Here is an 18,086-nt window from a genome sequence, read left to right as displayed (position 1 = left end):
TCAGTCCATATAGACTATTCCTCCGATATTTTCCTAAACTTTTTAGTAGTTACGAAGGAATGCTGTCTATCTCAATGGCATTTTTTGATTTCATCTCCCTTAATGCCCTTTCTATCTCATCGTCGAGTATGCCTGGACCTAAGCTGTCTTCATCTACGTTATACTCCCTTTCTATGTCTAAGCTTGTTGACCAAAGTTCTTTACCATGCAGTTCTTCAATGTATTCCTTCCATTCCTCTTGGATCTTTCCTATCTCAACTATCATCTTATCCGACTTGTCTCTAACCGTTAGCACAGATCTTCCCTTATTACTTCCTGATAGTGATTTAACCTTGCTGTATAGCGCACCAATTTCACCCTTCCTCTGCAAACTTTCCATATCCTTGCACTGCGTTTTCCACCATGCTTATTTTGCTTTACTTGTTGCCCGTCTCAATTCATTTTTTACCTCTTTGTACTTCATTTTGCCTAACTCTGTGTTTACATTCTTCCATTTTCTTCTCTCATCTATCTTTCTAATCATCCTATCACTGATCCTTGATGGCTTCCTTGTCCTTTTCCCAATAACAGTTATCATAGTTTTTTGTGGCTTTTGATATGCCTTTTCTGATATATTTCCATTTTTCCTTGATAATACTTGGCTCTTTCACCCCTCATTCATGATTTCCTCTGAAGCTTGCTGGTACTCCTTCCATGTCAATCCATTTAATGCTTTGATATTCCATTTCCTAACCCACCACCCCTGCCTTATCTTTTTGAAACAGACACTACACATCACAACAACTAAATTGCTGTTAGATGAATGTTATAACGATGATAATAAATTTTTTAACATACAAATTTCAATAATCTCTCATATGAAATGAACACCAATAAAATGCACTTGTGAGGAAATGGGGTTCTGTTTTCAAATATACAAGCCTTTGGTTGAGCCTCAAAGAATTCATATCAACCTCCTGTCTGATGTTATATTTAGACTTCATTTCATTTTTAACTCCTTTATTTAAAGTTTTTTTCAAAACAAAGGGAATAGAATTGTTGTGTGTATACCATTAAATAGAAGATGATGAATTTAAAAACAAAATAGGGCACAACAAATGGATTTAATTATCAATGGGGAACCATTGAGAATTAAAATGCTTGCCTGCGATTTAAAAGATAGGCAGCAGCAAACACAAACTATTTGGTGATTCAGCCATCATAAATAAAATGATGGAAGAAGTTACGACAGATAAGGGTAGTGAACCACCTCAACAAATGCCTGAAGCTATGGCATTAAATTACAGTTTGGAGCATCAAGACAGCAGCAATTTTAAATGACTGCAGCAATTTCACGTCATATTTTGCATTAAATAAATCAAAAGGAATTTTGTATAAATATCAGGCCAGCAAACATGGGTGTCGTCTTAGAAAAACGTCTGTCATTATATTGGCACACAGGTCCATAGAAACGTGGCGTGACATCTTGAATCATTGATTGAGTGGACAGGTGTGCTTTCACTCGATGGAAAAGAAAAAAATACAATTATCCTTAGCAAAAATTCTGAGAAAAGTTAACTTGGGCTAGAGGCTATTAGAGACCATTTCAAATAATATTTCTGTAGTAAACAAATTATGATATCTGAACTGTAAAAAATTAATGAGAAATTCAATATTGCCAAGGTTATGGGAGTCAAGGCAAAATGGAAAGTAAACACTATCACTTCACCGTAGATATATCATAAGCTTTACTTTAGCATACAAGCCGAATATGTCCTCATTCATGTCTTTTTTATTGTGCATACCTTTTATTAATGATAATACTTGCTATTAATTCACAGATTTAAAAAGCAAATGCATTCTGTGTTTGTTTTTACATTGATTTTTTATCATTTTTCATCATATCTGGGATAATAATAATTATGTTTATTGGTTCCTAAGAGAAATGTTTTGGACATGTACGAAAACGTGTAATACTGATTGCATATATTAACAGACAAACAGAATTCATTGAAATTAAATTCTAAATACAAATGTAAGGTCATAAATAAAGTAAACAGTAAACAGAAGCAGTGGCAGCATACATAAGAATAAAATTATTTATCATCACAGAGAGACATGAATTCATCCATGGTATAGCATTGACATTTGCCCAGGAACTAATAGTTGATATTTAAATGACTGCAAAGTTTCCATTTCCCTTAGTTTTCTAGTATATGCTTTCAGGAATTGCACACCAGCATAGCAATGGTTCTTAGAAAATAGAGCCAAGTTGTGAGCAGTTATCCCTAGCAGATACTAGGTGATGTTAGTATTTGTAAAAATTTGAAGGGATAACTTAGTCTGCAGGATAAAAGGAAGAATATCCTGAATAGGAAATGAATCAGAAAGGGGAAGATTGATTAGAATGTTGGGGGGCACTTCAAATTTCGGCTTGTGATGTTTACTCATAAAATCATTTCTTGCAAAAAACGTGGTCTTTTGGTATACATTTCCCAGTCCAGTTACATTTTTGCGCAGTTACTACATGAAAAAGGGGCCATGCATACAGAAAAGACCATTAATCAGAGAAGACCGCTTCAAGTTAGAAAGGATTAGTCAAACTTCACAAGCTTTCAAATTTTTGCCACAAATGTAATTCTTTGTTTCATTGCCTGATATATTTCTGGGAGAAAAGGGGAAATTATAAAAGCCCCTTAAAGAAGCAATCCAAGCATTCTGCAGCAATGGTTTTATTTTGGAAGGTAATCAATATTTTGAAAACTATAATAGTTTATATTCTTTGAAAACTAAGACAAGAGAGTTTTTATGTGAATATCTTCCGCAGGATGGGAATTAGTCGTTTTGATCCTAAGATGTAAGGTAGAGGACTTATTAGTCGAACATTCCATATAAAAACTTTTCTGAATACCATGTAATAATAATCTTATTTTTTCCTCATTAGTAGGAAAACAAAGTTTGACAGCAAGCCTACACAACACGGGTCAACTGAAAAAATGTTTCAACACATGTATATTGGTACAATAATATAAGCTAGCCTTTAAATATGGTTAAAAAGTTTCTTAAAAAATTATACTTGGGCCTATATTTAGGAAGACTCGGAATATTTTATCGTTTGAGATTTTTTGTACACATAACAGATTTTATGATGCAATATTATGAACAAAATGCATGATGATGCTATTTTCAGAACTGAACTCCGCAATATATATTTTTCAGAATCACCCATTTCTATTTCTTCTGAGAGAGATAAATATCCTCTTCTCCTTTTCTTCCCTGGGGAATACGTTTTTACACACAACAGACTTTGTTACAATTAGGGACCATTTCCGTAGATTACTTTTAACCCTCATTACCTTAAGTAACCCTTCTGTGGAATAAGGCCTTGACATGGTGGAAGAGATTGTGAGTTATATAGAGCCCTAGAGTAGTGCTAGCAGAGACAATGATAATGGCTACTGGTAGGGTCACCCATGGGTAATAAGTCGAGGGATAGGAGCCAAACGAGAGGTAGTACGTCCCACAGTGAGGTGGTTGCAAAGGCATCTGACCCCTGGCTGGGGCTGCCATTTGACTCATGGTGTCACAATAAAAACAATATTCAGCGAGGCAACAGGAAACCACCTCTAGGTCATTGAATGGTAGATATGGATGGACACAAAGAGATGGTCAAACCTTTCAAATACAGAGGAGAAAATTTATTTTATGATTACAAGCCACCATTGAATTGTAAAAGTACGTCTTATTGAATTAAACAACAAGTAACACAGAAATAATAATACTAGAGCATAAAATCAAAACAAATTATAAAATATCTGTATTGCAACCATTGTCTCATACGATTACTACAAACATGTGGGATTTACCATTAAAACATAGGATTGTAGTATGTGTACTGTATATGTAGTATGATGCCTGAGTGCCTCTTTGATTAATAAGTTTATAAGATATGTCATATATTTTATCAGATATATACATAAACACATTTTACAAAAAAAGGACATGTGCATTTAACATATTGTAAGAAATTATAATCAAAAATATTGAATCTCATTCATCATAGAAATAAATTATTCTAATCAAAACTAATTATGCAGAAGAACTTACTTGTAAGAAGACAAATATTAAAGAGGATGATCTATTTGAGCTCTGAAAAGGAAGAGGCACACATGATGCCACAGCAGTGATGAGGTCACCAATAGAGGGGAATAACACAGTTTCAGGTGTAGTGCCGTAGAAATTTTATAAATAGGGATGTTATATTTATGTGGATAATTCTGTACACCTCATTTTTTGTTCTAATCACCCCTTCATAAAGAATATTCTCCATTGGCATAGAAATGTAGATGATGTTTCCTGTGTTTGGACAGGAACAATTAGGCAGTTGGACAGCTTTCTCACCTTTCTAAATTCCTGAGCACTTAATATTTACCAGATTAATAGAAACACATGGATCCCTTAATTTTTTAGATTTAACCATCTCAGTGATAAAAGATAGGTTTGATTTCTCTGTGTTTAGGAAAGAGAGCTACACAGACTTGGTAATTCCTAATAGCTCAAGACACCATGTATCTCAGAAGCTATCAGCCTTTTACTCTATGCTGCATAGGTTATGTTTTATCCCCATGTATCAGGAGAACAAATTAAAGGAACTGAACACTATAAAAAAGATTGCTAAGAGTAATGGCCATAAGGGAAGTTTAATCGACAGACTCTGAAGGGGAAAACTGTCCAGACTAGCCAAGTCAGCCATCTATGACAGTTCCACAGAAGAACAACCTCAGTGGCAAAGATTCCCTTTCTTAGGAAACATTTTATTATAAGTGTAAAGAATCCTGCCAAAGGACAAGGTGAAACCGGCCTTCTACAACACGACTAACCTAAAAAAACCTGCTTTGCCACTCCAGAGATAAATTCAATCCCCTACACAGGAGTGGAGTGCATAAACTGTACTGCGGTGACTGTAACGGGGTTATACATGGGCCAAAGGGGAAGGAGGATAGAGACAAGGGTGAGAGAACAACAGGCCTGCCACAGGAAGAACAATTCCTCATCTCTCTCTACCAAACACCTGAGCGATTGCGGCCATGGGAGTGACTTCTCCCCAGTCATTCTACATGCAGAGAAGGGACGCCGCCTGCATGCACTGGAACAGCTGGGGATTCTACACCATGCCATTTCGTGGAAGGATATTTTAACTAACGAATTTTCACAACCCCCTCGCTCCCAATTGTTATTTCCCACTGACCAGCTCTTCAACTGCCACCTACCAGCCGACCAGCCCATCACCCTACATCAAGTGCCATTAGTTTCTCTCATGGTCCCACAGCCAATCAACATGCCATTAACTGGTAGACCATCCCAAGACATTCCTCTAAAAGAAATAATAATTAATAAAAAGGGCAACACTTCAAAACACTATGATTAATTTAGCTCTAAGATGACTGTTAGAATTGAGGATTTCCCTCCATTCCTTGTACGTATTAGAAACTTACACTATGCAGTAATTAGAATTCAGAGATTGATATTTTGCATACATATCGCAGTATGGCAAAGATCTCAACCATTGCTAAGTCAACTGCATATTCAGCAAAATATTTAATCAGTAACAGAAGCAGCATCTCTTTCAGCAGACAAGAGCCGGAGAGAGTATCCAAGCTCTTTGAATGTCCCTGAAGGGTTGAAATGATGCAGTGGCTCACATACTGGCTTCCCTCCGAGAGGGCCCGGGTTCAAATCCAGGAGACAATGAATATTTTTCAGCGGTATCCCGATCCCTACTTGAGGTGCTTTGTGGGGATCACTTAGAGTGAGTATGACGTCCTTCAGATGGGATGTTAAACTGCCGACCCCTTGGTGCCCTTCGACAAGAGTAGGCTAATGCCGATGCCAGGTTTCTCTCGACCATTCCTTTCCCAAATATCCCTAAGGGTACAAATGACCTTAGCTTTCGGTCGCCTCTCATCAAAATTACTACTACTTTTATGTTACTGCACTCAAATCTGGAATTTGAGTTCAGTGCTCACCATGATATCTGATTTGACACTCCATACGTTACCAAAGTGGTGGTAGTCTACAAAAGTTCAAACTGAGCGAAGAGCAGCATAACAAGGCAATCATTTGGAAGTGTTGTAACTTGTAATTGGAGCTGATTACTGATAAACGATTATGCTCTTCTCAAACTCATCAGTATGAGGAGATCCCTCTGTTGCTGACACCTCATTCGGCTACCACAAGTGGAACAATAACCACCAATATGTGGGCTACTCACAAGATAACCCTCTTAACTGCAACTTCCACTGCATCATTTCCACTTGCATTGATTTCATTCATACATGCATTATATTTTCTAAGCAGGAATGTTCAATTATAAAGCTATATTTTTAAATTGAGCAAACAAATACGCAGCATGTTTTAAGCTAATGAAAACATTTTTACCAATTGTCAATTTTTCTAAAACAGAGGATGAATTTCAGTAAAACTTAGGCAGTAAATGGATAAAGTAAATTAAGAACCTTGAGAAGATAATTCCAAGAGAGAGAAATAATCAATCAACTCGCAGGACAAAATTCTGTTACCTTATAAAATAACCTGGATCTACAGACAAACATCAATTACGATTATGAAAATTAACCATGCACTAATGCTAAAACATACATACGTCACGTGATCTTATACTTACACATTTACAGAACATACATATGCACATACTCACAGCTTAGGTACGAGCATGCATTATTTCATTTTCAACATGGTTTCAGAGTTGATTAAAATGATATCCATATTTGAGTCAAACAGGGTGTCTACTAACTAGAAGTTTCGAAATTCCACTATATTTACAGTATAAATCTCAGGAAAGTTTGAGTAACACATTTAGAAATGATTGCATGAGAAAAATGATAATACTAGGTCAATCAATTTATTAGTCTATCTCTTCTGACAGCCATGATGCACTTTCAGATGAGGACGTCTCATTCCCGCTCAAACAGACGAATTGCAACATGTTTACTCATTAACAATACAAGGTGGCATCTTGAACTTTTCAGAATCTAAATGATCTATGTATACGTCACAGTATTTCTCAGATTTGTCCATTAGTACTTTGCCAAAAATTAAGAAACAACACATAAAGGCTATTGCAGAAAGGCAATGCAAAGCAAAGCGTGCAATTTTTGGCGACAGAGTGCTGGCTGCCATCCTGAGGCGAAAAGGTCAGGCATCTGGGTGGTGCTCCTTGTACCAATGAGGGCAGAGAAATGCTTCACTTTTGGCATTTAACCAGGATTAAAATGGAACTTTGGTGATAGAAGAACCGTGAGAGAGGGAGGAAGATGACCGACTGAACCGCAGGTTGGGAGTGGCATAGACGAGGAGAGCATCAGAAATTCACCCTCCCCTTCATAACTTACAAAGTAAAAAAAATATTAACAAAAATGCATAATTATATTTGAAGGGTGCTTCATCTTTTTTTTTCCTAATATGGCATTCAAAACTTGAGTATCAGCAGATTAAGTATTTCCAATACCAGTAGACACCTTGTAAAAACAGCTCTATTGGGTATACATTTATATTTTATTCTTGAGAACTTTTGATAAAGGTTTCATTACCTCCACTTAAAAGTTTAATTCATTAAGAATACCACTGCTTTACAATTATAACCGATTTTTTTTAAAAATGCGACAAAAAAACAGTAAATTACCAAAGACCATATATTACAAATAAAACACTGCATGCAAATACATACCTGCTACTAGATGAACAAATGCAAGAAAAAAGTAGAAATTCAAATATAATTAACAATGTAAGGATATAAAAAGTATCACAAAAATATTTGAAACAGTTTTCACCTCAGCAATATGCAAGTTAAAGTCAGCAAGAAATAACTTTATTGGCACTGAAAACAAAGAAAATGAACTGCTTGCCTTGGTCACGCCTATCCCCTTGCGCTCCACATTGGCCGACTTCAGTATTGTGTGCTGGACGCGCTTGTGCAGTCTCTTTATGCCACTACTTTGCACAACTTCCTCGCAGGGGAAGTCAGTGGCTTGCTGGAAAAATGATATATCCGGACATAGGCGCCTGCAAAATATCGAAATAACACAAGACAAAAATAAATAATTCTGATTTTTTCACATAAAAACCAAGAAATAGCTGAAAGCACAAACCTGACATCCTTGTCTATCTGCAGTAGGACCTCATTGTCTTTGAAAAATGCTTGCCATTGGCTGTCAGGGTTCAGGTTCAGGGGATGGTCAGCAAAAGTGACATCCACGCGATTGCCGTCATTCTCCTGACAGCTCCCAGGGGTAATTATCATTTCTTCTGGAATGCAAAGTTAACAATTTTTACTCACCAATAACTTTTTACTCAATAAATCTCTCACACCAGGGTGGCGGGGAGAATGTACAGGGAGTTTAATAATAATAAACTGTCAAGAAAAAAAAAGTAGGGCCAAGGAAATGCAATGCAAGGAGAACTGAGAGTAAGGAGAAATTTCAACGACCGGAATAAAAATTGAAGCACTAAATAAATAAATAGGCAAGAGAATGGTCAGGATGAAACAAGAGAAGAACCATGTAGATCATAATAGAAAAGACATTAAAGTGATTCAGGCAAGATGGCAAGAACAGATGAAATGAGTTCATGGTAAAGAGATAAGGCCAGCCAACTTGGAGAAAGTAAAGAAAGCAACACAGATGAGGCTAGTTTGTGGCCAGAACAACTAGACAGCAAGATAAGATTAGTACTATGGGAATATAGCCAAATAAGGCTGTTAAAGAATAGATAATATGCCCACAAAATTACTAAATAGTTCGGAAATTTTGGAAGGAGGTGGTTATTGGACTCCTTTATAAGTAAAAAAAAACTTGGCTTGAAGACTTGATTGCATCACTTTTGATACCTTCATTTGGAGGCTACACTAGAGAGAACTAAAGGAAAAATGTTATATTTCGCATACAGCAACAATACTTTGGAGAATAATCATTTAAAGACAAAATAATAGCAAAAATACATCCCTATGTGATGATCAGTTTGGTTCAGAAAGGAGAGGGGATGAATACTTTACTTCTGCTCCTGCATTATTTCATATCATTGATCCTATTGCTCTACTGAGGTCACAGGTAGAAAGAAACAATAATGATTAGGATGTCTTTGCATGCTTCATAGGCTTCAAAAAGGTGCTTGACAGTGTGGAGTGGACAATGTCAGCAGAAGTGTTATGGAATACAGGCCTCTTGAGGAACCTCTGCACATGAGTAGACTTGAGGATTATGTGGTTCAATCAAAATGTTATATGAATAAAATGGCAAAAGGAAGGGCAGTAGAGGTACCCGTAAGGCAGCCATGGGAAAGGGAGTGAGATAAGTAGGTCCATTATCAATGGAGGTTTTATTAACATAAATCCTAAGGAAATATGTAGGGTGGCTTCGGAAGGGCTTGAATTAGAAATGAACGGTGGGCAGAGAGATTTTAAGGCACTTAGGTTTGCAGATGATCAAGCAATACTTAGCAGAGAGATTGCAGTTACTGAGTGCTTTAGAGAAGCAATATGCATGCAATTGGGACAAACCACAAGCAAATATATTGCCAATATAATTAAAATAGACCATCGACCAAATTTGTAAAATAGGAACAAAATCGGACATTACACCCAATTAATACTAAATTATGTTCCAAGTCCATATTCCCTCCTAGTAAACTGTGCTAATTAATCATGGTCCTTAAATTTGTTCCAAACCATAATATAGCCTAAGTCCTCTGTCTCTCACAACTCTTCTGGTTTCCCCACCTGGTCGTTCCTTATTCCTATACCGTAGTCCCCCACCTCCCTTCCTTTGCCTACCGTCACATTCCAATCCCCCATCACTATCAAATGTTTCCTTTCAGGAACGACCGTGATTATACAGGGTCCAATATAATAATATAATGCACATTCTCTGGGAAAAATATATCTATTGATCATACTGATGTAGTAAATGCTTAAAATTCTTCAAAATCCTCTTCCCCTACATCCATACACTTGCAGAGACGTGTCCGCCATACATGGAAGGCACCCTGATACTCCTCAAGACGGGTATGTATCTCAGGAACGTGGAGTAACATGCTTTTGGATGATTCTCATGGTCTATCAATGCTTTCCTTTCAGCTCTCTCTTCAGTGGGGGAAACAATAAAAAAGTCAAACCGAGTCAAGTTGCAACTATTAGGGGGCTGGGGGCATGTGGTGTGCACCTGGGCACTCCATTGTGCCATGCTATCAAGTCGAAAAACACACTTCACCCAGAGGCACGTCTTTCCGCTCAGAGTACACTGGTAAGTGGCTCCATTGGAAGGGCAGACCCCCCACCACATTTCCTGACCAGTTTCACCTCGCTACCATGGATAGTCGCATCACTATAAAATCACGAGCATTACTTTCATGGTGGTTCATGTATCTTCTAACTGATTGCATACCCTATTGACTTCTTCCACCCTACGATGGCATGTACACTCAAACAATGACCGAGTTCGTTGCTTCACCTTTCCCTGTACTGATACTGCCTCTACTAAAATATTCTATCACTCCCTCCCTCCATACATACAATTCTTCTTCTTACCTTTTTTTTCAATATTATTTCCACCCCTAACTCACTCTCTTCCCTTCCACTGTATATTACTCTTAAACTATCGCTCCAGTAATCCCAGCTATTCTTCCATCTCATCTTGCACAGCCCTAAAACACCTACATTTCATCCCTCTATCTCTCACCTTATATTTTTTTATTTCCCTGCCCTCATCATCATCCTAACATTCCAAGACTCTTAAGATATGCAATTTCTTCAGCTCTCTTCTGCCTGCTGAATTGCTCTTGATTTCACTTTGCAAGGATTTTGTGAGATGAAGTCCGTGAAAGCCTTGCCTCTACCGCTGCGGAATCCCATAATTACCTCATACTTGGGTCTTTCAAGAATTACCTAGAAAATCTAAGAGATGGCACCTGTATTATTTGAACAGGATTGCTATTTGCAAGCCTTATCTCTCGCTGGATTGCCGCTTGAGTTTATTCATCATGCCCTTCAAGTGGTTTCACTTTCATAGAAAATGAAGCAAAAAACTTTTGTTTGGAAAAATGGAAATGGAAAGATATGTGTTTTGCATGGTGATTAAACACTTCTATTAAAAAGGCTTAACCATGAAAAAGATCAAAACCGAGTTGCATGAAGTTCACGGCACATCTGCTCCTGTGTTTGCGACTATTTACAATTGGGTAATGAGTTTAAAGGAGGCTGCACATTCTACCAATGATGAACATCACTTGCGAAATCCAAAGGATGTGACTTCCTCTGAAATGACTGACAAAATCTACTTTATGGTTATGATGAATGAACGCTCGTGAAATTGTTTACTCTACAGGCATATCACAAGATATATATAGATATATAAGCACTGTTTTCATTTTGCAACGAAAAATCGGGAGTGAAAAAACCTTGGCAAGATGGGTGTTGCGTTTGCTCTTGATGGAGAATAAATACAATTGTGTGATCCATTTGGAGGCTGGTTAAGTGCTTTTCCGTCATATTACAGAAGAGTTTCTACACCGATACATAACTGTGGACAAAACGTGGACACACTACTACACTCCAGAGACAAAGGAACAGTCAAAACAATGGGTTTTCAAAGGTGATCAGGCTAGGATGAAGGGGTAGACACTGCAAAATTGGCTCACAAACCAATTGTTTGGGATGCACATTGAATCATTTATATTTTTTTGTGCAAAAAGGACAAATAATAAATAAAGATCATCATGTCTCATTAATGCATCATAACTTGAGCAAATAAATCAAGAAAAACTCTCACTCGGCAGAGAAAAAAAATTCTCCTCCATCAAGACAATGTATGGGTGCATACACCCTTAAGAGTTTCGATGGCAAAAATTGTGGACTTTAAGTTCAAATCATTATATTATTCACTGTATTCACCAGATTCGGCCTGCAGTGACATTTTTTTCTTCCAAAATTGAAAAAAATACTTGATCGGAAACGATTCACATCAAAAGAGGAGGTCACTGCCAACAAAGATACCTATTTTGAGAGGATCTTCTGAAATCTTACCCTTTGGATGGCTTACAAAAAGTTAGAGAAATGATGGGAAAAGTGTAGCGAGCTAATAGAAAAATCTGTTGAAAAATAATTTGTTTTTCTATTTTTCCTGTGGATTTATTCAATGGCCTATGTAAGAGTTGATTTTTTGGGAACCACATCACTGACCAGAGATTTCATTTGTAAAACAGAGCCATTCAAAGGAGTGGTCATGGCTTAGAGTGGCTGGCCGTGTGAAGATCAGTCAACCATTCAGCATGGAGGAAATACAGATAGAAGGCAAAGGTATGTTTATCTTTACAGTACCAAACCTTCAAATCCAAATTTTCGAGGCCATTTTCACTGCATGACGCAATGCTGCAGAGGATGCTTTCAACTTAAGGGTCACATTTAACTTTAAACAACTCCAGTATGGATTAATTAAATAAAGAATACAATGTATCTTTCCACTGTCCTTGATGCACACACATTGATATGATACAATGTATTCTTCATTCAATTAACATGAATTTCCACAAAGTTGAGCGGGGGAACAACTGAACTCCAGTATGTTCTACGCCAGTTTGCAAAATTTTCCTGAGAGACCTGGGCATTATCTATCCTTGTACCCTATGCTCACATTCTGAATAAGTTTCAAAGTTTCTGAAATGCCACCCTACAACACCTAACTTTCATTCTATGTCACAGACTTATATGTTTACCCTTATCTGTTACAAAGTTCAGAACTTAAAGCTATTTTATTATTTCTTTCAAAACTCAATAGATAAGCATGAGCTCATCTTTGATCTAAAATATTTATTAAATCAGCCATTAAAAAATAGCATGCTTCACCCTCTTTATTGCCACCTCAAAGCAAATGCAATTTTTATTACCAATGTCCCACAGACTGACAAGGAAGTTTCCTATGGACAAATATAGTTCTATCATTCATAACTGTGGATATAACTGAAATGCAGTGTGACTCCTGGGCTAAGTGTTATATGTTTAGACAGCAAGAGACTTGACCACAAGAATAAAAAAACATACGAAGTACTGGGAACCTAATGACATCTCATCATGCCTCCAAGCTGAACACCATCACATTCAGACATCAAATCCACCTAACTTTGATGCTATGATTCTTCACCTTGAGGGAAATGGCCCATGATTGGACACTTCAACTAATCTTTACTAATTAACCTACTTTTTGTGAACCATTCTCCCCTACTTGCTGCTCCATTCCCAAATACTGAACCTATCCCACCCCTTCTGTGCTACCCTCGCTTTCCTCATTTCCATTTGGCAACGCAGGTTAACCCTCTGCACAGTGGCATATCTCCACCCGCAGTCACACTCCACTCAACCCCTTCTTCTCCCCAACCCTCCTCCCTGCTTTTTCCATCCATATATACCCCGTTTCGCTCAGTTTTTCTCGTCTTTTTTGTTAAGAAATAGTCTAAGAACAATCTCATTTTTCGGTCTTTCCATTGGATTATTTAAAAAGAATATAACATAACAGGAAATTAGAAACATCCAAACCCTAGGTGGAGGAAAACCCACCTAGGTGGGACTCGAACCCGTGCCCTCTGGGTTGGCAGGTGAGGACACTACCCCATTACCACTGTGGGCTGGCAAGTTGGCTCTGTGAGTTGATGTGGGGGTCATTTATTTAAGGACAGAGGATGTGAGTTATTTTGTGGAAAGTTCTGCTGTGATTTTGTTCTTCTTTTGCTTTATTTAAATTATGAATCCCTTCAGAGTGATTAAGCCACAAACTGATGTGATTAATGTTGTTTTGAGTTTTTCCACTCATTACAATTATTTTACTGATGAATTAGAATTTACAGATTATCATTTGGTTGTGATGGAAACATACTTACCTCATGCAAAAGCATGCAATAGTTGTTTGTAGAATGTAGAGAACTTCAAATGAGGAGTGGTGTCAAAGTTCTTATTAGGATTTTTTGTGCCATCAAGTACCTAGTTTGTTTCTTTTTGGTTTGATCTCTGGTGATTGCTATCCAATTTTTTTTGATTTCATCCTTATTTTCACCAACTGTTTCCTTCATTCACATGCGTGAATAATCAAGTATTGCCAGTTATTCCAGCCAACCCTTTTTAGGAATTTAACAATTTCCAACATTTGTGGTTTCATTAGAAGTTGTCAGGCTCAACCTCGTGATATTGGCATCTTATGGATTAAAAAAATCAGAATTTTCTAACGCCTTATTTGAGTTTCAACTTTGACTATTGTTTTCTTTCAACAATAGTATATGAACTAGTAGTTTTGGTGAGTTTATGAACCACTGCTGATATAAGCAATCAATATCCTAACACTGTTTATAACTGCCTTTTAGATCAAGCAAGATGTAGTACCTCTCCATATTAGAGCAATAATACTTACTTATGGGCGTCAATTTTGGGGATAACATTTGACACAATACTAATGGAATTAGGGTGCCAATCTAACCTAGTCAAGGTTAATGACCCCTTTTTAATAGCAGTAGGCACTTACATATTTTGGCTGGTATATGATAAAGGTTACGACGGTGACAATTAAATCAATCATTGAGCAGTGAAATGAATTACATGTACATGTTTAATTACCTTAAAAACTAAATGCCTGGATATGATAATATACGTGAATTAATAGCATATTGGGAGTGGTTAAGGAAGGAAGTTTCATGAATATCTACGTCGGTAGCGATATTTTGGCGAAATTGACACCAAATGTGTTGGCACTGTTTACGGTTTAATCATGAAACGAGAATACTTTACCTATGAACTGCTTGTACAAAATCCTCTTTCTCGCCAAAGTTTCACTCCAAGTTTTACGGCTGGTAGGTAAATAATTCAGAAGTAATTTCCAACAAAGTGCTCTTCTACCTTGTTCGTCTGGAATCCCTGGGTAAATCCAAATGCATGAAGCAAATCAGTCAAACTACAATAATGCATTCCGATGGATTTTTGATTCCAGCGATAACAGTAATCGATGTATTTTGCACATGAATCTCAAATGAAAAAACACAAAGAATCCTCATACAATCGCCAACGTTATGGTGTTTCAACTGAGAAGTTTCGAGCAACAAAGGTAGGCGTTTCTCGCCTAGTTTCTATCGACGTACCATTAAAGCATAACTGCTTAAGCCTCTTCATATCTATTTCATCCGATTCTAGGGCATCATCTAACTCTCTCAATCTGGAAACAACATTATTGCAAGTTAATCAGTTAGCAACAAATAATGGTTTTTTTTCAAGTAGAGTATAGTAGTGTACCTCGTCCTGTAAGCCGCCATCACTGTCAACGCATGCGCATTGAGTATCACGAGTATAGTAAATGGCAGAACATCTGCTGGGAAGAAATCATTTCCTGGTGAGTGTATAATTGAAGATCTTTATTGGAGAAATAGTAAATATCTGTTGTTTCTATTCCAGCAGTGCATCGCTTCAGTGTTTCCACCCCGAAAAAATTCAATTTAGATGACAATCACCAACTGAGTGCTTTCGTAGTCGTAGTAGATCAATTTCGCACTTTAAAATACGCACTTGTACTCAGTATTTAACACTAATTTGTGCGTAAATGTTAACGGATAAAATTATTTACCTTTAGTGTAAATTTTCGATTTGATGTGTGCCAATTCGTTAAATCTTAACGTAATGATACGTGTAGGGACTTCGTACAACAATATTGGATTTTATCTCTTAATCACAGATGATATTACATTGTATAACAGTATATATGGTGGCTGCGCATGTAAATTGGGTGCATCAATAAGAATTTGTTTTTATGTTCTTTTTCAGGTAAACTGGATGTAATTTCCAGTTCCTATGACAATGTTGTCTTTCCAGGCAGTGAGCAAAGATAGTGCTCCTGAATCTTTATTAGATCTGTGCTTTAAGTATGTAGTAAGTCATTTAGAAACAATATGCTACGTGGATCCTGACACAAAAGATAGAAGACTGAAAGATGGTTTGACACTACCAAGTGAAATTTGTGAAAAACTCTTAGAGGTTTATCAACAGTCGGGCCATAGTTTGGAAGACAAATTTGTGAAAATATTTGAAAATACACAAACAACCAGGCTTAGAAGAGTTCATTTAAGGAATGCAAATATTACAGACCATGGACTGTGCATATTGCTGCGCCATAAGCTGATGGAATTAGATTTATCGAATTGTGTCTTCATTACTAAACGTTCTCTCTGGCATATTAATGAATTCGGTGATAGTTTATTGTCCTTAGTAATTGGACCAGCAGTAAATATGCTGCAAGATACACTCCACCATGATTCGACGGAAGAGTTGGGTGAGACTTCATCATCGCCTTTTTTCAAGAGGGGATTTATAATTAGAGCGCCTAACCTTCGTCGGCTGGCAGTGAGAAATTTAAATGTCCAAGTTGAAGTGTGGTTCTTCCGCCTGCTGGTTCAATCCTTGAAGAATTTAACACACCTTGACCTGTCTGGAAGTTATGGCTTGGATAATTTGTCATATCTTTGTAGATTAAATAATCTAACTTCATTAGTTTTGCACAATGTACGACGATTGCAAGAAACCATTGGGTCTATATGTCTGTTGGAAAAGTTACGGTGAGGGTACTACCATATTTAACATTTTTATTACTTGTTTGACGTTTCATGACGGCTTAATCTTTTCTACCTTTGACATGTAAGGCACCTGGATGTATCTCAGTCCAATGAGAAACATGGAACTTTCATGAATGAGAATCAAACATTGGCTATGTTGGTAGAAAGCTTACCATTACTGTCTTCTCTGGATATTTCCGGAACCAATTTGGCTGGAACTGGTGAGTTAAAGGAATATTTTAGTTGCATAAGGTTGCCTTTTTCCTTAAGGATTTTAGCTGAAATTCCATTGTTATGTATGTGAAAATTGTGATGCCTAACATTTGTTTGGCCACTCAGCGGTTTCACCTTCTAAGAGAGCCCGAATTTTTGCTTGTGCATTCATTTTTTTAATGTATACATGACGTCCTATATAACAATATTTTATTTACTAGGTTCATGTTCATTTTTAATGACGAGTTTACTGCCGTTATGATGGATCATAAGTTTATTCTATGTAGGGTTAATTTCGATTTTTTTCGGTTCTATTTAGAGTTATTGCTATATTTCAAGCAAATTGCCTTAGTTGATGCATTTTGTTGTTGACCATGATCATTCAGTGGACTCGGTGCTTCTTATATTCAACATTAATACCCTATAAATTCCAATGGTTTCTAAAAGATAGGATGTTTGCCCTTTTTGGAGGAGAACAATTCAGATGAGGTTTTTCTATCTACGTTTGTTTGAAGAATTACCCAGCTATTTGGAAATTAAAGTGCTTTGTTGTTTCACTGGTGGATATGTCATACAATTCATTTCATCCTTCACCCAATTTGGCATTAGTTTCTAGATTATTGTCCTATATTGGAAGTTGTGTGCTCTGAATGTTAATTGTTGTCGTTTATGTTTGTTGGAATTTCCATTTTTATTAAAAGGGCAAATTATATGTTGATAATGTGTGAAGAAACACCTTTGGATAGACATATATACATGTATATGTGTGTAAAAAAATATACATACATATATATATATACATATATATATATATATATATATATATATATATATATATATATATATATATATATATATATATATATATATAAATAATTGATTAAATAATTTGTGACCCCTGGAAAAACACAACATCCTATTCTATATCAGGTCAACACAAACAAAACACAAAATCCATCATCCTACTCTATATCAGGTCCCTCTTCATCTCTGAGTACTTTCTTCCTCCCTTCATCCCGTCCAACATCCCTATCCTGTTCCTTCCCTTTCCTCTTTTGCCCAACATTCTACCCTCTATCACAGTCTTCAACATCCCACTGCCGGTCAACACCCCCTTCATCCACTTTTCCTGCCTCCATAGGATTTCTCCCAACAAACCCCTCTCTTCGCAAGCCATACCAAGTACTTCCTCATTTGTTTTCTTCTCGGTCCATTTCACCTTCTCCATTCTTCTCCACACCCACATTTCA

General features: G+C 36.8%; 2 protein-coding genes across 2 annotated transcripts in view; one reads left to right on the top strand and one right to left on the bottom strand.

The window, feature by feature from the left end:
• Nucleotides 1–15,333, bottom strand: part of LOC139691540 (TBC1 domain family member 13) — a 35,105-nt gene extending 19,772 nt beyond the window's left edge. Inside the window, exons 1-6 of the mRNA XM_071589412.1 lie at nucleotides 15,314–15,333; nucleotides 15,163–15,236; nucleotides 14,816–14,941; nucleotides 8,145–8,301; nucleotides 7,911–8,058; nucleotides 1,453–1,464 (exon numbers count right to left, since the gene is read on the bottom strand). Of these exons, the coding sequence (XP_071445513.1) occupies nucleotides 1,453–1,464; nucleotides 7,911–8,058; nucleotides 8,145–8,301; nucleotides 14,816–14,941; nucleotides 15,163–15,236; nucleotides 15,314–15,333 (537 nt within the window). The remainder of the gene's footprint in view (nucleotides 1–1,452; nucleotides 1,465–7,910; nucleotides 8,059–8,144; nucleotides 8,302–14,815; nucleotides 14,942–15,162; nucleotides 15,237–15,313) is intronic.
• Nucleotides 15,334–15,354: 21 nt separating this feature from the next.
• Nucleotides 15,355–18,086, top strand: part of LOC139691539 (protein zer-1 homolog) — a 26,223-nt gene continuing 23,491 nt past the window's right edge. Inside the window, exons 1-3 of the mRNA XM_071589411.1 lie at nucleotides 15,355–15,410; nucleotides 15,839–16,626; nucleotides 16,711–16,844. Of these exons, the coding sequence (XP_071445512.1) occupies nucleotides 15,866–16,626; nucleotides 16,711–16,844 (895 nt within the window). The 5' untranslated portion in view covers nucleotides 15,355–15,410; nucleotides 15,839–15,865. The remainder of the gene's footprint in view (nucleotides 15,411–15,838; nucleotides 16,627–16,710; nucleotides 16,845–18,086) is intronic.

The sequence above is a fragment of the Hetaerina americana genome, unplaced genomic scaffold (assembly GCF_022747635.1).
Source record: "Hetaerina americana unplaced genomic scaffold, ioHetAmer1.1.p SCAF_37, whole genome shotgun sequence".
NCBI lineage: Eukaryota > Metazoa > Arthropoda > Insecta > Odonata > Calopterygidae > Hetaerina > Hetaerina americana.
The sequence above is the reverse complement of the archived record's forward strand: the minus strand, read 5'-3'. Positions and strand labels throughout refer to the sequence as shown.